The sequence below is a fragment of the Macrobrachium nipponense genome, chromosome 44 (assembly GCF_015104395.2).
Source record: "Macrobrachium nipponense isolate FS-2020 chromosome 44, ASM1510439v2, whole genome shotgun sequence".
In the NCBI taxonomy this organism is placed as follows: domain Eukaryota; kingdom Metazoa; phylum Arthropoda; class Malacostraca; order Decapoda; family Palaemonidae; genus Macrobrachium; species Macrobrachium nipponense.
The window spans coordinates 47,379,244-47,401,861 of record NC_087221.1 but is presented as its reverse complement, the minus strand read 5'-3'; the positions used below and the strand labels follow the sequence as shown (position 1 = coordinate 47,401,861).

At 39.6% G+C, this 22,618-nt stretch overlaps 1 protein-coding gene across 2 annotated transcripts; it reads right to left on the bottom strand.

Moving 5' to 3' along the window:
* Window positions 1-253: 253 nt before the first annotated feature.
* LOC135204304 (uncharacterized oxidoreductase YjmC-like) lies at window positions 254-22,190 on the bottom strand. Of its 2 annotated transcripts, XM_064234461.1 has the most exons (10): window positions 21,363-22,190; window positions 19,316-19,457; window positions 18,606-18,794; window positions 17,879-17,940; window positions 17,271-17,324; window positions 16,173-16,271; window positions 7,136-7,328; window positions 4,508-4,662; window positions 3,551-3,661; window positions 254-2,356 (listed from the first exon to the last, which is right to left on the bottom strand). In XM_064234461.1, exons 1-10 carry the CDS (start codon window positions 21,657-21,659, stop codon window positions 2,309-2,311), a joined length of 1,350 nt encoding a protein of 449 aa, XP_064090531.1. In that variant the 5' UTR covers window positions 21,660-22,190; the 3' UTR covers window positions 254-2,308. The 2 variants fall into 2 exon arrangements, with proteins under 2 accessions (XP_064090531.1, XP_064090532.1); XM_064234462.1 differs by lacking the exon at window positions 21,363-22,190.
* Between the last annotated feature and the right edge of the window lie 428 nt (window positions 22,191-22,618).

Below are 22,618 nucleotides of genomic sequence, written 5' to 3'. Positions count from 1 at the left end.
GGGTAATGTTTTCAGCACTTTTGACCAATAATCAGATGCAGAGGTGTCGCACTGCAACTGCAATCTAGTGTTTGTACCATCTCCTTACTAACAAGTGGCGTTATTATAGTATGTAACAGGAAACTAAAAATGATAGTGTGTACCAGGAAACTAAAAATGTTCGATTCCAATTAGCTGATTATGAAACTAAATCCATAACAGCCTGCTTCATCTGCAATACTATACTAATGGAAGTTGATAAAAAAGCAGGAGCGATTATTTTCCCCTTTTATTTACTTTTGAAAAAGTACCATATCTACCAAAAAATATTTAATCTTTTCTAGCATAGACAAACTGTGCATTTGTAACTTCTAAAATATTGCACACAGAAAAATTTCTTTCTTAACCATTTAAATACAGTAATATTATGCTTTATACATTAAATAGGTAGACATATCAGGTAGCACACCCACATCCGAATTTTTACCACTGACAATACCTCATCAAAATGTTCAATACTTGTGCATCCCTCACACCCATGTTGCTATTGTAACATTGTATAAATTTTTAATAATATTCAAGCACAATTGTACATTTCTTCAAATATCTTAGTAAAAGTTACATTTTTATAAAAGAACTTAGTAATATCTACTTTAGTAACTTACATTAACAGACATAAAGGAAATAGGCACAGCCGTGTGCTTACATGATTATACTGTATTACTGTACAAAGTTTTTGTTGGGATATTTCTTTTGATTCAAGAGAACATTTCTATTCTATACTCTGCATATTCAGTGCATAATATAACACGCACATAAAGTACACATGATTATGAGACCCACCCTCCCAAACATATATAAGTAGTACAGTGCTGTACAATACTTACAGAAATAAACAATAATGTACCAAAACCAATCAAACCATGCTATACGTGAAAATGGAACTTGATAAAGGTAGTAAGTAAAAAATTAAGTGACATAACAGAAATTAATGATTTGGTATAAACAAAAATCTGCACATAAAATGTGCATGCAGCTGTGATTAAGCTAAGTGCATAATGGTCACCACTCCAAAGAAAGGCAAACTTACACACAAATATCCGCTACAGTACAAACTATTTTTGTTAAGTGGAAACATGAAACACCTTTACAAACATATGTAACTCCTTATATTGCAAAGTCTATAAAAAACTTTACATCTTTTTTTTAAAACAGTACTTTATTATAAATACTGTATACAACTAATGCAAAGACGAGCAATTTCATCACAATACTTGCTGATATGTGCACCAAAGCAAGATAAAGGGTAATTGTACAGCCAGTATCTGAACTAGATAAGATTATAGATTGACCAGGCTATCGAGTCCAATTTCTAGACTTGCAAGGCTTGATTGATTGAAGCATACTTTTTTGAGCAAGGAGGCAAAAATTGGAGTGTGTGTGTTAGACAGCTGATGGGTAAAGCAAAAGGGAATATGTGTAAAGTGAAAGACCAGTTCAACACCACTGGGGACTAGTTAAGTAGAAGAGTAAATTGCATACTTTTACTCGTAAGTAGTCATTATATTCCCTCAGCAGTTTTTTTTAAAGTACATTTTATCATTAGATTTATTCTATACAGGCTGCTCTCAGAGCAAGAGCCCAAGCTGGCAGAAAGCCAGCTAAATCAAAACCAACCAACCTTTATTCTACCATATTCTTAAAAGTACGTAGTTTATAACTACATTTGTGGGTTGTGGAATGAACTACAGTTTTATCTCCTATTAGCAGTTAAGTGCAATAATGAGAGAAATAATTATTATAAAGCTGGGCATGTATGATGTACGTAATGTATCTATCCTAGTATACCTTTCTTTCCATATTTCCAAGCACCAGAAAATCAATTCTGGTAGAAATTCCATAGGGACTATACACCTATCAACAATGCATAGCTGGATTAATAAAAGCATCAAAGTTAACACAAGAAAACGAGACAGCATCAAAAATAACATGCTACATTTTAGTTTGCAGATTCCTGAAAATAGTATAGTCTCTATGTAGTTTCCAAGAAAAGTAATGTTTTTTATGTAAAACTATATAACTAGCATAAAAAGCATCATCACAAAGGAAATGCAGTAGTGTTACGGTATTTATCATATTCCTAGGACTTTCTACTGCATTACAAAATGGCCCCTGCAGTAGTGTTCGGTATTATCATATTCCTAGGACTTGCTACTGCTTTACAAAATGGCCCCAAATCATTATAAACAATTTATTACAAATTAACACCTCTTGATTTCTCACAGTACCTTACCTGTTGGCCCCTCTTGAGGGAAAAACTTTGTAAGTTTTATGCAGGCTGCATGGGTTTGACATTAAGTACCTTGGCAAGCTTCCACTGAAAATGAAAAAATTTAATATAAGAATTCTGCTGCGAAAAATAAACAGACATCATACACTGAGGCACAAAAACCACTGATCTAAAAGACCAGGATGGTTTGGTTGTATGGTAAGTATGAAAGACAAGCAGGGAGTCAGGAAAGTAGCAGAAAGGAAACAGGACATCAAAGATATAGAGAGATCATCAAGAAAAGGATGGGGGGAAAAATCAGAATAATTGAGGATTAAGGTAGAAAACGCACCAAGTACAAGAGCAGAGAGCATTAATGAACAAGTAACCTCATAAAGGATAAATGTGATATAAAAGGAAAACCTTAATAGTGATAGTACTTATACTCATTTTTAAATAATTTTCACTATTGAACACAATTTTAGGGCAATGCTACATAACTACAAACTCAAACTCAAATTATAGGGCAATGCTTCATAACTACAAACTCAAACTCAATCACCACTGAGAAGGAAATGACCGAGGTTTTGAAAAGGTGTAACTAAAGGATATTAAGATTCATGGCCAGATTATGTAGATATTTACATATGAGGAACTGGCGAACAGACTTTGTATCAAGTGCCCAGAAAAGACAGACACTTCAAAGAACGAGAGGGTTTGGACATGTGATGAGAAGGGATGAGCAATAGTTTATATATAAAAAAAAAAGGCAGTAGATAAGGAAGAAGCAGGACAAAGACTTGAAGGAAGGCCCCAGGATGGATTTTTTGATTTATAGATTTTAGGCATACTAGATGCCAAGCACTGGAGCAACTAAGGCCATTCAATGCTGAGACGGAAGTTGACAGTGAAGAGGTTTGAAAGGTGTAAGAGGAGAAAACCCTTGTAGGTGCACTATGAATCAGTTGTTACGAGAAAGTGGAAAGTAAAATGGAAGAAAGAGAATGTGAACAGATACAGTAAAAGGAATGAAAGCAATTGCAGCTTGGGGCAGAAGGGATGCCACAAAGAACCAAAAGTAATGCCTACCTTGCACCGCATGAGGTGCACTGATGGCAGTAACCCCTATGGGGGATGGCCCCAGGAAATCATGGAGTAAGGAACAGATAAACCCTTAGACTTGCAGGAAGTTCAGAAAGAGAGAACATGGGAAAGAAATAAAACATATTTAACTTTTATTTCCTTTCTAACATCCACATACCAAAAATAGTTGTACGTACACAGTTGTTCCCTTATACGTACCGAATCTGTAATTTGATTGATGTGATAAGTAATGCCACCTTCTTTCTTGATTTTCTCAATGTGTGCGCGTTCTGGGTCTCCGGCAGCTAACACTGGTTTTCCTTGTTCAGCCTGCAATTGTATGAAATACTAGTTTACAATTCTAGAGAAAAGGAAATTTTCCAGAAATTCACTTTAGAAATTGATATGCTAAAGATATTTTTTTGTAAAAATGTCTTTCAGATATTCATTACTGGCAACATACCAAATTTTAACAAACTTATGTACAAATCAAAAAGGTGACTTTTTCCATGCATGAACTTTGCCCAAAAAACAAATACAAAAAGCAGTACAATGGTCTTCTCCCTACTAGCACTATAGTAATCATATATTTATTTAATATAAACATTAAGCAGTTTTACAGTTAACTTCTACTATACACTAGAAATTTCCTATTTACTAGCTGGTCACTAGAATTCTGTATTTACTCTAGCAAACAAATATGCCCTATGATACTCTCAGCCTAAAACTACGAGTATATATCAATAACATTAAATTTAGAGATAACTTTAAAGAGAAATAAGCTTCCACTGAAGTTACGTATATGAAAAAAGAAAAACTGATCTACAGATAATTCTTTACAAGGTACTACTATACATTTCTGGAAAAGGGGAGGACACCAACATCTAAACTGATGCAACTGCAGTTTTCATTTCCATTTACCTCCCTTCCAGAAAAGTTCTTTACTATGTACCAACTATCTTTCTGTAACTGAATAATTGCATAATGTAACTACCAGGATGAACATTCAATTAATTGTCCTATTGCCTGAACTTAATTTCAACTATTTATTTCTTTCTTTTACACTCTTACAGACACACAAATATCAATACAGGATTAGTCTGATATGCAATAATCACAGTTGTCTTAAAAATAAAACTTATCATAACATAAATTCGAATTATTCGCATCACTCACTGGTTCCATATTACGGCAGTGGTCCATCAAGTCACTCATTCTGCCTTCAAAACCAGGGGCAAAGAACGAGGGATCAATAGCTACGAAGCACTGACCCAAGTCAGCTGGCCGATCAGTCTGCATCCATCTGCGTACGTTTGGACCATAATGTGCACCTATTCCATAGGAAAGAAAACGGATAAAGCTACAGTATGTTAATATAAAGCACATACAGGCGGTCCCCGGGTTACGACGGGGGTTCCGTTCTTAAGACGCGTCGTAACCCGAAAATCGTCGTAAGCCGGAACAACGCTCTTGAAAACATGTCCACAGGGAATATTTCATTACTAATTTGCAATTTTTCTTAGGGCCGTATCTCTAAAATTATCACATTTACTTTTTTCATGTGCAACACTGTGTATTCACAAATTACTGTATATTTTCATTAAAATACAAGAGAGAGAGAGAGAAATAACTCCTTACGGTTTCAATAGATTGAAATGAACGTCTGAAGGCAACTTTTTCCCCCTCCCATAAATACATATATTTCTCCAGAGAAGAGAGAAAGAGAGGACTGTGCAATTATGTTTGTCTGTCTATCAATTCTTTTGCTGAGAGCGAGAGAGATAAAAGGATGAAATAGAAACACCAAATGTATGACAAGTATCTTGTGGAGAGAGAGAGAGAGATTGTCCTTACAGTATTTAAAAGAGAGAAATGGAATGATTATTGTATTTAAAATACTCAGATATGAATTTTGTACTTACAGTTAATAAATATTATTAAAATGGAAAATTAATGATAAACTTATTACATACATGTCCATGAAAATGATCTCATCTCAGTAAGAGAAGAGAGAGAGAGAGAGAAGAGAGAGAGAGGAGAGAGAGAGAGAGAGAGAGAGAGAGAGAGAGAGAATTACATAAAACCATTAAATTCGTTGATCATCGTATGGCATTAAGCTCCGAGTGTCACTCGAGTTGAGTTAGGGAAATTGATACAGAAAAAGACAAAGGGAAGAATTTTCTTTTGAAATTAGTTATCGTATTATTACTACTTCTATTATTATTATTATTATTATTTGAAAATATAATATACACATGCATCTACCATAAAAATTCTCTCATCTCAGTAAGAAAGAGGAATTATCCTTACAAGTGAAATGGAAAGGTCATTTTCATCTCTAAAATACGACCATTATGAATTTTGTAATTAAAGTTTTATTATTATTATTATTATTATTATTATTATTATTATTATCAAATAACTGAAATTATCAATAAAAATTTTACATACTAGTACTACCATAAAAATTCTATCATCTCGGTAAAAGCGAGAGAGAGAGAGTGTTTATCTCTCTTCTCTCAAAAAATACTTATAACGCTTCCAGCGAAAGAGAGGGAGAGAGTTACCACTGACACATTATTATCTTGTATGGCAAAAGAGAGAGAGAGAGAGTTAACCTTAATTAAAAGTGACATGGATAGATTAGTACGTATTGTATTTCTTTAAAATACTATCACATATGAATTTTGTAATTACAGTTATTATTATTATTATTTGAAAGTATTAAAAACAAATAGTACAAGTACATAAAAAATCTCGAGTCTCAGTAAATGAGAGAGAGAGAGAGAGAGAGAGAGAGAGGAGAGAAGAGAGAAGAGAGAGAGAGAGAGAGAGAGAGAGAGAGAGAGAGAGAGAGAGAGAGAGGGGAGGGAAATTTCAGGACCACGTCATTGCAACACTGCAGCTCTTCCCCCTACAGGCTGTCACAGAACTTGATATATCTGACAGTTTTAGTACTTGGATCTCTAGGAAAAGGTTACAGAGAAGACTGGGATTTCCTTCATTCTTCCATAATTTTTTAAATATAAGCTAAAATCTTACTAATTCACTATGGTATTTTCTTTAATGAATTGATATTATTGCTGTATAAATTAATATTAATATTTGAAAATAGTAAATCATTTATTTATCATACAAAAAAACATAGTAGAGAGAGAGAGAGAGAGAGAGAAAATTATTATTTTTATGGAGATACCGAGTTACTGACAGCTATAATGAAACATTACGTAATGTAATATTAAAACAGAAGAAGAATTCTAAAAAATACATACGTATTTGTTGGCTTCATGATCGCAGTCTGATTTATTTTATATTTTATGAAATGTATTTAGTCATGAAAATAAACATCAAAATACACTAATTAGTGATTATTTTCGTCGGAAAATACAAAGAGAGAGAGAGAGAGAGAGAGAAACTGTGCTAAACTATAAAGGATTCTTATCATAGTATGCGTTTTTTAAAAGCGTCGTAAACTCGGAGCGTCAGAAGCGTCAGCGTCGTAACCTCGGAACAAGCGTTGTAACCCAGGGCGGATTTTTCAATTAATATTTAAGAAAAAGCGTCATAACCTCGGAACGTCGTAAGCCGGACCCGTCGTAACCCGGGGACCGCCTGTACTTTGTATGTATACTATTCAGTAATTATACAAAATACAATACTACAAGTTTCAAATGAACAAGCTAAAAACCTAATAAACAGAGAGGAAATTTCTCTTTTTTTTTTTTTCACAACTAAAAATGTACAGATGTAAATGAATAGAAACTGTAGAATTAGTTAAAATAGCAGTACAGTATATATATATACCTGCCATTATTCCACAGAAAATCTCTACCAACATTCCTAGACCGTATCCCTTGTAGCCAGAGTGCGTCTCTGGGCCACCGAGAGGCATTAAGGCACCAGCCATAGCATCAGCAGCATTAGTAGTAGATTTGCCATCTTTATCCAGGGCCCAACCTTCAGGAATTGGTTTTTCCTTTCTACGTTCCACCTCAATCTTAAAGAGGAAGACACTGGTTAAAAATGAAAAGACAAAAACTAGAAAATCAAGACCAGACATAAGATGACCATCTAAGGATTTAAGTAGCATAATTTCAACATACTTGGGCCATTCAGAAATGGGCTGTTAAATGTAAAAGGATTTAGACCTCTAAGAAATGAACTGGCTGTGTCAAAGAACCCAAGCAGAATGTTGTCGAGCTACTCGACTTCAACGGATTTAAGAGCCTGAGGCTTTCTGTTACCTAAGACAAGGACTAACTTTCTAAAAGTAAGGGGCTGGGCTGATCTGCTGCTGTATTGACATAATTGACTCGTGACTTTTTTGCAGAGTCCCTTGAGGTTTTGGAAATTTATTAAAGATTGAAAGAAAATAATCCATATCTATAATTGACCAAGATGTCTCCAGAACATGGTGGCACTGAGAGAAACTCCTTAACAGAAAAACATACAGTATATATGGGGCATATAGTATGTATGATTCAAAAAGTTTCATAAATTAATGGAGAAAGTCTTTCATATAAAAGTCGGAACCATTCTAGGTTGAAGTTCCATTACGGTTCTGATCACTTGACAAAAAAGGGATTTTGACGTAGGAAAAATCTATTTCTGGGTGATTGGCTCGTGTCGCCCTATGAAACCCACCCTGTCTTTGTTTACCCTCCCTGCAAGACAAGATGTTCATAGATTAAGGATGACCGCTAGGGGCGCTGCTGTCCGTGGCGTCCCTAGTAGTAGTAGTAGCGGCCGCATCACCCGTTAGTATCAGCTCTCTCTAGTGGGGATTTTGATTGGAAGGTCTAAATGGTGAATGACTCGTGGTAGTGATCCCACTCGCCCCTATTCTCATACCGACACTTCTTTTATAGAGTGAGCGAGTCAGTTTTACTGACATTTTCTTAATTTTGTTTTTCTCTGGTAATTTTAGATTAATTTTGCCTAGAAAGAATGATATTAAGGATACTTTCATAGGGCGACACGAGCCAATCACCCAGAAATAGATTTTTCCTACGTCAAAATCCCTTTTCTGGGCTCAGCTCGTGTCGGCCTATGAAAGAGTACCAGAGAAACAGACAAGATGGGAAAAAGGACAAATGAAAATCAGTGTAAAAAAGAGGGATATAATATAAGTGAATCAGGTATTACAGAATACAAACTAAGTACTTAAAGCTAAACTTATGCTAAACAATGACATAAAAAAGAAAGCCAATAATATAAAGTACTAAAATAACTTATTGTACTAGTAATATACAATAATGCAATGCAAATTAACAAAATAGATTCACTTAAGTAAGGTATTTACATAATATACAAACACATTGTGTCCTACCCTAGCATAAAAATAAGGGTAGGTACACTGAAGTACATTATAAGTACATAGTGTGGATGTCCCTAGCAAAAAAATAAGGGACAATCCACCAATATGATCTCAGCGGCTAAGGCTAGAGTATCCGAATAGCATGGCGATAGGGTGAGGCATGTTGGACGAGGTAGGTAGAAAGGAGACCTGGATCTATACTATGACTACTATACAGTATCAGGAGAAACAATGTTTCCCGCTGCTACTGCATTTTGAAAATTTTTAAAGATTCCAAGGACTTTAGGTAGTGACGTTTAAAGACTGTCGGAGATTTCCATCCAGTATACTTTTTAAGATCCTCGAAGTTCATATGTTGAAAGTAGTTAATTGAGGTGGCTATCCTCCTGATGTCATGTGCTTTTGGAAATGAATCAGGATTGGCTTGTTTAATGAAGTAAAGGATCTGTTGTCTAATTCCTTTTACTGATAAAGTACCACCTTTTTCTCTCATGAAGAGAGAACCTGAGGATCTTGAGGATGTGCGAGATAGAAAGGCTCTTAAAGTTGATACTGGGCAGAGAGAAGGATCTTGCGGAAGTGGGATGACTTTCCAAGGAGCCCACCTTGCAAGAGGATCCTCATTTTAGCCAAAAAACTACGATCCGGAGCAAGCAGAACTTCTCCTGAAGGGAGGAATTCCACACGAACCCGCATCTCTGGATAGAGCCGACAGTTCTGAAATTCTAGCTCCTGAAGCTAGGCTTAATAAGAATAACGTCTTTCTAAGAAGCATTATGAATGTACAAGACGAGTTGTCAGTATCTGAGGCTAGTTTGAGGACATCATTCAAGAACCATGAGACTGCAGTAGGCCTTTGAGAGGGTCTAAGTCTAGCACAGGCTTTAGGAATAGACGTAAAGTAAGATTCTGTTAGGTCTATCTGGAACCCAACTGAAGATCTTCCTCAAAAGCCGATTTATGAGTAGTAATAGTGCTAGCTGCTAAACCTTTTTCAAACAAGGATCTGAAAAAGGATATAGCTAAGTTAACTGTCATGGTTGTAGTGTTTGATTCTTTCAGGAAGGATGCTAATTTTTTAACAGCTGAGTCATATTGTCTAATAGTTGACTCTCTCTTATCTGATTCTAGGAAGAGGATGTTTTGGGGATCAATGTTAGCATCTTTGTTAGCCGCAAACTTCATGAAGTCCATAAAGTTAGGGTCTGAAGAATTCCTGAGGAAGCGAACACAGTCCTCATTTGTACTGATTGCGACAGCTTGGGATTGGGAATCCGTTGAGGTCGGAGACCCAATTCCAGAAGCAGAGGATACCCAGTTGCTCTTGGGCCGTCCCTTTGGAGCAATCAGAGCTACTAGTCCCTCGAAAGTCCTCAGCTTGCTCAAGACTTTCAAAAGAAGATTCACTGGAGGAAAAACATAAATTTTCCTCCACTGATTCCAATCTAACGACAGGGCGTCCGTGGCATAAGCCAGAGGGTCCAGGTTGGGGGCCACATAGCAAGGGAGCTTGTGGTTCGCTTGTGAGGCGAAGAGATCCACTTGGAGGCCTGGGACTCTCCGGCATATCCACTGGAATGACCTGTCGTCCAGGGACCATTCTGATTCCAGAGGGACCGACCGGGACAAAGCGTCTGCTATCACATTTCTTACCCCCGCCAGGTGAGTGGCGGACAGATGCCATTTGTGTTTGTCTGCTAGTGCAAAGATGGCTATCATGACATGGTTCACATGTTTGGATTTGGACCTCCTCTGTTGTGCAATGAACTACCACTGCACTGTCCAAAACTAGTCTTAGATGAGACTTTTTCGGGGGAAGAAGTCTCTTCAGGGTAAGAAATACTGCCATTGCTTCCAAGACGTTTATGTGGAGCTGGCGGAACTGAACTGACCAAGTCCCCTGAACTTGTTTGAATTGAGAATATCCCCCCACCCGGACAGGGAGGCATCCGTGTGAATGGTTAGTACTGGAAGGGGATATTGAAGGGGTACTAGTTTGGCCAGGTTCTTCACCTTTGTCCATGGACGGAGCTGATTGCGAAGGATCTGTGGAATTACTGACAACTTGTCTCGAGATTTGGCGTTTGCTCTCGATCGCCAAACTCGGTTTATATCTTTCAGCCTTGCTTTCAGGAGGATGTCTGTCACTGAGGCAAACTGAAGAGAACCTAGGATTCTTTCCTGGTTTCTCCTTGATGTCTGTTTGCATTTGAGAAATTGTTTCACAGACTTGGCTATTTCTTTCCGTTTGACCACCGGAATTGACAGATTGTGGGAAGACAAATCCCATTGGATTCCTAGCCACTGAAACGAGACTCCGGAGTAAGTCTGGATTTATTTCGTCTTGTTTATCTGGAACCCCAGATGTTCCAGAATTTGAACTACCTTTTTTGTGGCTTTGAGACATTCCTCGACTGTTGGTGCCCAGATCAACCAATCGTCGAGGTATGCTGCTACCATTATCCCTTGAGTTCTCAATTGTTGAACCACCACTTCTGCTATTTTCGTGAATACCCTGGGGGCTACATTCAGACCGAAGGGCATCACTTTGAATGAGAATGTCTGATTTCCTAGTTTGAAGCCTAGGAATGGGCGGAAGTGCCTGGCTATAGGGATATGATAGTATGCGTCTGTAAGATCGATGGAGCATGTGACGGCTCCACGAGGAAAGTAAGGTCCTTACCTGCGAGATGGTAAGCATTTTGAACTTGTCGCAACGAATGAAAGAGTTTAGCCTTGACAAGTCTAAGATTACCCTTCTTTTTGTTGAGCCTTTCTTTGCACGCTGAATAAGCAACCTTGAAATTTTAGATGCTTGACTCTCGCAATAGCTCCTTTCTGAAGGAGTTCCCTCGCGTAATCTGTCAATTCCTTTGATGGTTCCTGATAAAATGATTTGATTGGAGGGGGATCTTTGATCCAACTCCAACCCAATCCCTTGGACACTATGCTCTGTGCCCAATTGCTGAACCCCCACCTGTGACGGAAGAGGACAGCCTCCCCTCTACCTGGGAGCCTCACTGTTGTTGGGCGGGTTGACCTCCACGCCCTCCTCTGAACTGCCTTCCCCTTGCCGCTCTTCCTGTGCCACGCTGGCGAAAGTGGCCTCTCGCTCTGCTACCTCTCGACTGCCTATTAAAGGGAGGGTTAAAAAAAAGCCTGACCTTCATACATAGGGTTGAAGGCCGGCGAGAGTGCGTAGGAGGTCGAGGGTTGCGACTGAGGAGACAACAGGAGGATGGGTTGGGTCTGTTTTGAGGTTGATGGTTGTCCCTGTTGGGTAACTGGGACGGCCTGAACGAACTGCTGTTGTTGCTGATGTTTTTGGTAAGGTTGGAACCTTTTACCAGACTTCTTGAGTTTCTTACCAGCAGCGGGGGCGGATTCTTGTTTCCTCTTAGAGGAGATACCCCACCTAGCTCTAAGGCTCTGGTTGAGCCTAGCAGCCTCATGGTGCACCTCATTCACAGCGGACTCTGGGAAGAGGTCCGCCCCCCACATGCTGGAAGCCAGGAGTCTATTAGGTTCGTGCCTAATAGTGCACTCCTGCAGAACGTGCTTTCGGCAGTTTCCTCCTAGCTTGGAAGAAGTCGAAAGCATCCGTCTGAACTGTTTGAAGCTGAGACTTGGCCAGAATCTTAAATAGTGGTTCTGTGCCATACGATAGTGCCGCCATCTCAGTGATAATTAAAGAGTTGAGGGATCTCCCAAACCTAGTTCGAGCATCGAACTCTGCCTGGATCAAGGTATCAGGCAGCCTGTAGAGCTTTTCGCCAACAACTGGTCCATTGCGCAGTCTGGTTTAAGCTTACCAAGCGTGAATGTGGCAGGCAAGTTCTCCCACAATTCTCCGAAGGCTGGAAAGAGCGGAGAAGTAGAATCCGCTTCCCTCAGCTGTGGCATGGGCTCATCCTTGAGGACTGCCTGAAGAGTCGCTTCCACTATTTTGGTAGCGAACGGAAGAGAAGCCTCCTCCTCCGTCGCAAAAATAGTGAAAGGACTCTTGAAAGCCTGGAGCTTAGTGTTGGTACACTCCCAGTCCTCCAGGCAGTGAACCCATTCCCGCTGAGCGTGCTCTCTACTATATAGCACGTTCTCTCGGGAAATCTTGTCCTCCCTAGTGAGGGCCGCCACGGTCAGCCTAGCATATCCAATGAAAGGCTGAGTCAATCCCGGAGGATAAAACTCGAAGTCCTCAATCCTTCGAGTTCCACACTCCGGGACAGAGATCATACCGTCCTTGAATGGAGCGTAAGCGGCCACTCTCCATGGGTTATCCATGGGAGAAGGCTGGTAGCGACTCATAAGGAGGTTAGCTGGAGAATGCCAGCACCTGCTACTGGGGAGACTGGATGAGGAGCCTGAGAAAGCCCAGCTACTCGGTCCTCATTCTCTCTAACTCTGTTAGAGAGATCTTGGATGGACTGGCCCGACTGACTAAGGGTGTTTGACAGCTGTGCAAACATCTGTTCAAACTTGGTTCCGAGGGCGGAGACCTGCGAGCCCTACCATCTCTCCTACCTGTTGCATCACCACTGCTGAGAAGGCAGTGGGATCAAAGGCGCTCGGTCCCGCTACTCCAACCTTGGTGCTGGCGTGGAGCGGTGGATGCCGGAGAAGGCATTGGCTCAGCTGGAGCGCGAGCCTTCTCCTTAGAAGCCTTGCTTCTAGAGCTCTTGGAGTATGAAGAGCTCGGCTTAGCCTTCACCGCGTCAGCATAGGAAGTCGAAGACTTCTTTACTGAAGAAGACGACGACGACTTCTTAGAAGTCGTCTTATGGAGGGTCTTCTGTTCTCTGTCCCTTCACCTTTGGGGGTACAGAGAGAGCGGGAGAGCGGGCAGGGATCTCAGGATCACCGTAAAGACCTTGAAAAGATAAGCAGTAGAAGGGACAGGAGAAGATCCAGGAGCGCCAAGGAAAGACCTTGGGTGCCCGACACACCTACATCAACCAACAAATCCTCCGCCCCTACCGCCATAGGCTCGATGTTCAGGTCCAAAGTTGCGACGTCTGGGACCGGCTCATGCGTGGCCACGGACCCGAACGACTGCTGCACCTCTTGCTGAATGGAGGCGATGAGAGGGGCTGCTGAGATAGGATCAACGTATCCTGTTGATTTGCCGCCGGGGAAGATCTGAACGGCCAGCTTCTTATCCAAGATGTACGGCTGGCCCTTGGCGGCGTTCTTCCCGAAGCCGCCCACCCAAGCCTTCAGGGTTGCTAGGGTGACTTCCTTCACGGCGGCAGCCTGAAAGAGAAGGCGAAATGAAGCTTCTAGTGGCGGGGACGGGGTTTAACAAGCTTATGACTAAGTGTTATTAGTAATACGATAAAGAAGTCTAAAATCGACTTACCCCCCCCACCAGCTGACTGACAAGGTCATAGCAGATGGTGCAGGCTTCTGGGTGCCAGACGATCATGGCGTTGTGGGTCGTGGCACACGGGGCGTGAGTCCTGCACTCATCGTGGGGGCGCAAGGGGATCGTACAGCGTCGCATTGCACCCCAGGACCTGACAGTTGGTAGCCTGTAAGTGGAAAGAATACATAAGTATCAGGAGAACACTTACAGCCTAACAATTGCTCCGCTGCATGCCGGAGCGAGAAAGTTAGATAAAACCAGAGCCCCGCCATAATACGTGTGGTAACAAGGTGGTTGGAGTTGTCTAAGGCTACGCCGGAGACAAGAGAAAGAATCCAACCAGGTGTGGTGGTGAGCTATGAAACCACGACGGAGAACGACGGAGATGGTATACACACAGTTAGATAATACTAAAATTCACCGTAAAATTAGGGTATATCCTTATATTATAACGAAATATATATAAATCTTTTCCCCGTCTACTAGAAGAGTGCCCGGGTAAGAAGCAAGCTCTCCTCCGGTAGCGGGAAAAAAGGGCAGGATATAGTAGGCAAGCAATAGACCACTAGTAGTGACCACCCCGCCCGCTGGCGGAGCCAGACGAACTATAACCAAAGGTGCCCCGGCTGCAGCGGAGGCTCCGTTCGTTACAGTGGGGGAAAGGTGGGACTGAGGCAATGGGGGGGGTGTTCCCGGCGTGACGCGGCGGGAGAGAGAGTGGCCTACTCCTCCCCGTCCCTCAACAACACTACCCCCGCTCGGTGACCGCCCTGGTACCCGAGACAAGTGGTCGCCCTATACCCCAGCTGGGAGGAACCCTGAACCCTCCTCAGAGAAGGAGGGAGGAAGGCTACTGAGGTTGTCATGGCAACCAAGGGGTCCCCCAGACCCCTCCCTATACCTGGTAGGGAGGGAAGGGGAAGGGTAAGGTGCTATGGAACACGTGACCGCAAGTGGCCTAAGCCGCGATAGCACACCGTGGGAGGGCCACGTGAACCAGACTGTACCAACACATGGGACATGCACCTAGGCTAGCCTAACACCCTAAATAAAAACTAAAATTACATCGTAAAAGTGGAAAAGACACTTTTAGTAAAAGAAAAAGAGCCCAGGGCCCAGGAGGAGGCAAACTGTTCCGAGGAATAGTTGACTACTCGGAGCCAGCGATAGCCGATGAAGAGCAAGAGCCAGGATGCTGGGCCAGAAACACAGAATAGCCCTAAATACCAAACTAAGAGAAATGGTAAAAGGGCTGACCTAGCTAAAAAGGCGATGTAAAAAACGATGAACGTGATATAGTAAGCCCATAAGTACAAGAAGTCCAGTATGGAAGACCGGGAAAATTCTTAACATGAGGCGGCATGGCGCCGCCACGAGTCGACCGGAAACCGTTTTATATGACCTATTAGAAGGAAAATACTGGTCCCTGGAAGACTAAAATACGGTAAAATACTACTTATGAGGCACTTAACTTAGCCGATGCGATGGCAGCACGTTCCATGGTTAATAAGGAGGTAAATCCAAAGATAACACGGCACAGAGAAAAAAGCGTACAACGTGTACCGTCTAATGATTAAGGATGACCGCTAGGGGCGGCTGCTGTCCAGTGGCGGTCCCCTAGTTAGTAGTTAGTAGCCCTGGCCGCATCACCCGTTAGATATCAGCTCTCTCTAGTGGGGATTTTTGATTGGAAGGTCTCTAAATGGTGAATGACTCGTGGTAGTGATCCCACTCGCCCCTATTCTCATACCGACACTTCTTTTATAGAGTGAGCGAGTCAGTTTTACTGACATTTTCTTAATTTTGTTTTTCTCTGGTAATTTTAGATTAATTTTGCCTAGAAAGAATGATATTAAGGATACTTTCATAGGCCGACACGAGCTGAGCCCAGAAATTAAATAAGCATACTGCTTTAGAACAAAAACCACAGATAAATTTTACAATCAATCACCAATATTTTTTCATTATGATGGGAAATCCAAATAGTACAAGCATAGCTAATGTTTGAAAATCTTTTCACTAATCCTAACTGACTCGTCTACGAATGAAAAAATCAGTTACATTACAAATTTCCATCATGAAAAATCTCAAAAACCAGATAATGAAGTTTACATACAGATATAGAGTAAAACAATACGGGGAACTATGCAAAACTAATTTACCTTGCCAACTGCAACTACACACGTGGCCATATCAAGGACGAAGCTGTCATCCCCTTTTGCTGGGGCAGAAAGAGCAATTGGGTTTGTGCCAAGCGCTCCCTAAAATAAAAACATGGTTGACAGCAATCAGCATTGGTCTATCATATGAAAATATACTGTAATGTATTTACCTTGAGAGAGAGAGAGAGAGAGAGAGAGAGAGAGAGAGAGAGAGAGAGAGAGAGAGAGAGAGAGAGAGATTCTTTCTACTGTGAAAATTTAAAGCACAATTACGTGTCCAGCCACCTGTAGATCAAACTGTCACTGTTATTTTATTTGATTCTATTCAAAGATATATGAAGGTAAAAAAAGTTCTTAAAACTTTGGCAACAACATGAGAATAACAATATGTGAGTAACATTCCAGGAACTTAAGAAAATGGTTCTAATACTAATACCAAGGCTCTTTGTTAGTATTTATCAACACTATTTTTTTTTAACATAAATTTAAACACCTTATTTCTACAAAGAACACTGCAGTTTATATGCATTAACCTCATTTAAATAACATGTCTGCATGGGATGTTAAATGATTACACCTTCCTTGAGTAAAACAGTTTTGAATACATGTTTTTCAAAGTGTTCTCAAACTGTGTTGTACGTTCTCTCAAACGTAAGAAACTTTCACTGAATATCACTTTTGCAGTTTGCCTTTAAAACAACAAACACAGTAAATATGGTTCACTGAGAAAAATTAATTACTTTATGAAAAACAATTAAGAAAGATATTCTGAAATGCAATTATGGTTTGGAACTAAATAATTAAAAGAGAATATGAACTAACAAAAGTTTTACCTCAAATAACCACTAAGATGTCCATATTCAGCTGAAGATCTAACAATGAAAATATTCACAAACCTTGTACCACAGAATCTCAACAATAATAAGAGAAATATCAATGGCAAGGAAGCTAACAAAAATGCCTCACTTTAATGACTTGAAATCTGTGCATTATACTTTACTAAACTCTAATAGCAAAGAGAATTGCTAAAACTACATAATGTGAATCACTTGTGCTAACAGTAAATATGGAAGGAAGATATCTGTAAACTGGACCTACCTTCTTTGCACGAGTGGGGGCAACTAGTGGAGATGTGTTTGTAAAGCTCATTCCCTGAAAGTAAGTCAAGTCATGTGAACCTTAATGAACAGAAATGGCATAGTATTAGAAAAATTTGAAGTAATATGGTGACAAGAAATTTTATCCCATCCATTTCTTGGCAGAAAAACTTGAATGATTGCTTCCCATACTCTACTAATTTTTTTATTTTCCTTTTTTCTGTTTTTATTTTAACATAATCTTCCAGTATCTTCAACAAACATAATTAATAACTGAAGGTAAATTAAAAAAACATTTCTAAGCTATACATGTGGAGTTATTTATCTTAAATCTATCTCCAACATCTAAGATGAAAGTACTGTACAAACATAATCAGTGCTAAGAATAAGGATTAACAAAACTTCAAAGATATGTAATTCTTACATCTACACTATCTACTAACTATGCATGAAATGAAAATCATATGAGAAGCAAGGTTTCACGATTAACAGTTAGTCACAACTAGCAAAAACTGGCAAACATTCATCTCATCCTACCAACATCCGTTGAAAAAATGTATGAACAAAAAAGTAACGATAGCTAATGACACCAAATCACCATTCACTCACCAAAAGTCCTTGTTCAGTGGCCCTCATTGCATACCATCCGGCAATTCCATAATGGTTACTGCCTGAAATACATTGGCTTCTTGAAATATCAGTATGCGATATATATTACTCTAAATCTAGAGATGACACCTAAATACAAAGTTGATGCAAGATGTCCAATATAACAAAAGGTGAATCACACAAACAATGATTAACCAGTTGAAAGAGGATTATGGTGTGTCTAGACGAAGTTTAAGTGTTGTTTAAGTCAGGTCTGAACCTGAATACAGTGGGCATCATATGGTAACTGAAAGCCTTATAAATATGATTTGTGCAGAGGCAGTAACGAGGAATTTGCTAAAGCCCTCAGCTTACAACTATAATTTTATCAAGAAGGCTTGTTCTCTGTAAATTTGATAGAATCACTCAGTTTACAATGCGTACATAGTGCTACTGCTGATTATACGTTTTGGATCAAGGGTGCTTTTGTACAGCCAGTACACAAAATAACAAAAACCATAACAGTCTCCAACTGTACCTAATGTCCAAATGCTTAACAACATTCCATACATAAGCATGAACAACTCATGTACAAACAGAATTGGAGATACACAATATAAAAAAAAAAGGACTTCATGCTAATAATTCCACTCCAAAGTAAATGCAACAGTCACATGACAGATGTTTTCATCATCAGAATTACATTTAGAAAATCAAATTCAATCTACCTCAATAAGATGAGACTTACCTCTAGCACAGACCCAACCAATGCCAGTCTCCTTAGCTTTCTTGACTGCCAGGTCGATGCAGAAGTTGCCGACGACTGGACCAAGACCATTATTGCCATTGACTAAGGCTGTGGACACACTTTCCTTTTCGATGGTAGGGTCTGCTCCCCCTTCACAGATTTTCTGTCGCACATCGTTCACGTACATCTCTGGTAATGAACAGGAAAAAAATTAAGCAAGAATTTTGCTTCATACACTACTTCATACACACTGCTTATTATACATTCTAAAATTAAACACTTTCTTTTTCAATGCTCGGTTTCTCAAATAGAATTCAAGTCACATTACTAAATAGCTTGAAAACACCAGTCAATCACATTCCTAGACTCTCAAAAGGATCTGGCCAAGAATCTTGTTCTTCAACAAGAACTGAAAACTAAAACCAGTCCAGCAGAGACCAAAGGAAATGGGTAAAGTCATGCAACATGGGATGGAGTACATATAGCATACACCTTCTTTTATCGTTGTCCATTGTACTAAGATGAAAAAAAAATTCCCAATGAGCAACAAACGAATCTGGTACAATTTTTTAATCCGATTTTACTTTAAATATTGTTATTGTACCAGCATAAGGCAGTGCAATTTTCAAAATACAGTGCAACTTACACAAGTCCAGCAATCAAGGGCTCATAAAACTCAGCCCTAACCAGAAACTTAGAGAGAGACTCACCCAGTCGATTAAGACCATGGCTAAAATGGCCCCTTTTATCAGCAGCAATCAACACGTCAGCAAGCGCAGTTGCATGGAATTTGGGTGTTCCAACAGCCATCATACAGTCAACCATGTATCTATGGACTTCCTCGGGGACATACTGCAATATTTATTTAAATTAGAATGACCTCAGCAGGTTATGGGCAATGGTATAGGTTTAGTCACAGTAAATAATTACAGAATGGAGCATTTATGCGGATTACTAATGGCTGTTTTTAGCCCGTATTCTCTCCTGAACGATACAGTAATTTTCAATTTTTAATTCAGGTACAGCAATATGGGATACAAATATGTATTTCCATAAAACAAGGAATTTGTATCTGATACTAGCCACATGTCTAACCATGCTTGAAGAATGATTTAGGGTACATATATGTAAACATCTTGCAACCCAGAAAAATCACAAGGGCGTAGAGGTGCTGAAATATTTATAATTAGTACTCGCAATGTAAAGCACAATCCTAGGAGAAACATGCATCTTAATTCTACAACAAACAATTGCTGGCTAAACTGTAAAACAACCCTTGAGAACAATGATTCCTATTTTCATACAATAACTTTTTACGGTACTATTGAAATATGTACAGTACTGGGTAGTATCACGCATAAACAGAATTCAACATGAAGGAAAACCGTTTCCAGCAAAGGGGAAGAGTTGCTTTATATGAGAAATGAAAAACCCAATGGAGGTAGTAGCAAGGATCACAGACACCCATATCCTAATTATGTGAGAATATTTTGCTAGAAAAGGAAATTAATATTTAACACATTAAATCTAGCCAACACCTTAACCTAGCTTATCTTTAACTATGATAGAATGTTCTATCAGAATACTGTACATCACTTCATTTAACATTGATAACTTTGTGACCAAAATGCTTTTAAAAGCTTTCCAAACTACAGTTTTAACATTAAGAATTTGAAAGAAAGTCAAGATCCATGGAACCGAGATACAAAGTTTGACTCTTGTTTGTTTTGTTTTGGGAAACTATGCAGCAGCATACCCCTGTTCACAATGAGCATACCTTACATTAGGATGTATCTCCAAGTTCCCATGTTCCTTTTTAAATTATTTTTAGGGATGACCATCCTAAGTTAAGTTACAGATACGGTAGGTCAGGTTAGGATGTGCTAGAATCACTCCAGCTTTTTTTATTTTGTTTTATTTTGCCTTATTCTTCAGCTGATGTTGGCTCTATTCACCAGTTTGCTATTTTCCTTTGCTTGTAATTTACTCTTTCATTTGTCACAAAATAATTCATTTGCAATTTATCCCACATTTATAGTAAGTCCCCAATTACTGCTGGAGTGTAAAATTAACTAAACCTTTCCAGCAGAAGTTATATGAATCACTGATAAAAAAAAAAAAAAAAGTCACACTTTACAATGTACGTAGCCTATGTCAAACTTCTGAAACAACAGGTAGTTGACATGTCAATCTTACAAATGTCAAACCTCCATTTGTCAACAAGATTTAAGCTGTAATTCAGATAAACCAAAATAACTCTTGATAACTCAAACTGTACCAGGCCAAGCAATAAACTAAAAGTAGAATAAACCACAAAATATTAACTGGGTGACGAGGGGCTAGGCTACTGTTAGTGCAGAATTCGAACTTTTACTTTAATGACAATCAGACAATAACTTAGGTAGTACTTGACTAAGTAGTCTTAGGAATTAATTCAAAAAGCACAGGATAGGTAATTCATGTTAGGATAAGGTAATCCATGCAGCTCCATTTATCAATGGGTAAACTAAAAGTATTGGATTAGGATAATGTTAAAGCTATAGAAAAATAACAAGAAGAAAATACACAAGTCTGTTAAAAAGCACCACAGACAGCATAAACTATGACAGCTACATAGCTTTAACGTCAACAAACACCTGTCATTTTTGACAGGTCTGGAGCCAACAGGTCTTCGAAAAGAACAAAGACGTAACAGCACATAACAACAAAAAAAAAAAAAAAAAAAAAAACACCGTTAACACACATGACACGTCGCACCTTTGTCCCCAAATCCGCTGGGGGGGTGTGAAGTTTCTTCTGGTTGGTAAAAAAATCCATGTCTTCGTCTTCTGAGCTGAAGGAGCGACGTCCTAAAGACTTCTTCCACAAAGGGCGGCGACGAGCGTCGAGGAACCGTTCGTCTGCGGGGCGAGCGAGGCAGCGACTCGTTCTCCTGTCCGTCGGAGGGTGTCGGGAGCGAGGACAGAATAAGGGGGGATCGCTGAACGGCAACGGCGTGGTAACAACAGCGACTGCTTCGTAAGTGGTGGCGAGTGAGGGTATTGGTGGGGTCATGGTCAAGGTTGCTGCGAAGAGGGGGGGTGAGGGCGTGGGGAAATAAACGAAGGTGGGGGGATAATGCTGATAAATGTCTACTACTACTACTACCCCTCCACACGAGCATCATCCTGACTCCACCTCCTGCACACATATTTGAGCTGCCGATTCCGGGCCGCCCTTGGACTTCCAGTCCCTGAAACTATTGTAATTTTACAGTGCCACTATCATCCTGCGCTACATTCGAGGTCTCACAGATCTATATTGACAGACGACACCAAATACACGTCATTTAAAAGTGTAACTTCGATCCGTCTTCCCGGTTCCTGGAAAAGACTCGATGGCACCTCGAAGGTTCACCATAAAATGAATATTTAATGCCTGAGGAACCGCTGCTTTACGCCGGCGACCGCTTCCACTCGACCCATTTTTACTACGGTACCATGTCTTTCCTCTTGACTGCTCTTTTTAACTTCGCTCCGCACCCCACAGGTAATTTGTTGCATAAGGTTTCCGGTGGAGGACCCGCAGACGCCTAGAAGATGACACTTCAAACCAGCCACTGTCAGTGTGCCGATGCCTTTTCGCCGAAATCGGCTAACTCAAGCTCTAAAATCGGCTAAATTCCGGCTAGACTTAACAGAAAAATGGCTAAAAAACGGCTCTTTTTTTATTTTTTTTTCTTATTGAAGGTTATTTTCTCCCTAATTTTTACAAAATCAATGCTTTTCATTTAAATCATTATAAACTACTTTTTTTTAAATTCTGAACAAAGTTTCAAAGTAAATAAGCATTTCTGATTTAGAAAGTATGGAGAAAAATGTTGTTTAATTGTTTAAATCAAAGATATGTTTCAATGAAAATATTTTCCATGCTAATAAAAGTAAATATATTATATATATATATATATATATATATATATATATATATATATATATATATATATATATCTCAATTTGAGCTCAGAAAGTAAACAA

What these genes read in the sequence shown, in the direction of transcription:
- LOC135204304 (XM_064234461.1), bottom strand. Translation starts at nt 21,659, where the DNA reads ATGACCCCACCAATACCCTCACTCGCCACCACTTACGAAGCAGTCGCT. An exon ending in CCATGGTCTTAATCGACTGG is followed by an intron (nt 18,795 to 19,315) that starts GTGAGTCTCTCT and finishes GTTCATTACCAG; the next exon opens with AGATGTACGTGAACGATGTG. An exon ending in CCCCCACTCGTGCAAAGAAG is followed by an intron (nt 16,272 to 17,270) that starts GTAGGTCCAGTT and finishes TTTTTATTTTAG; the next exon opens with GGAGCGCTTGGCACAAACCC.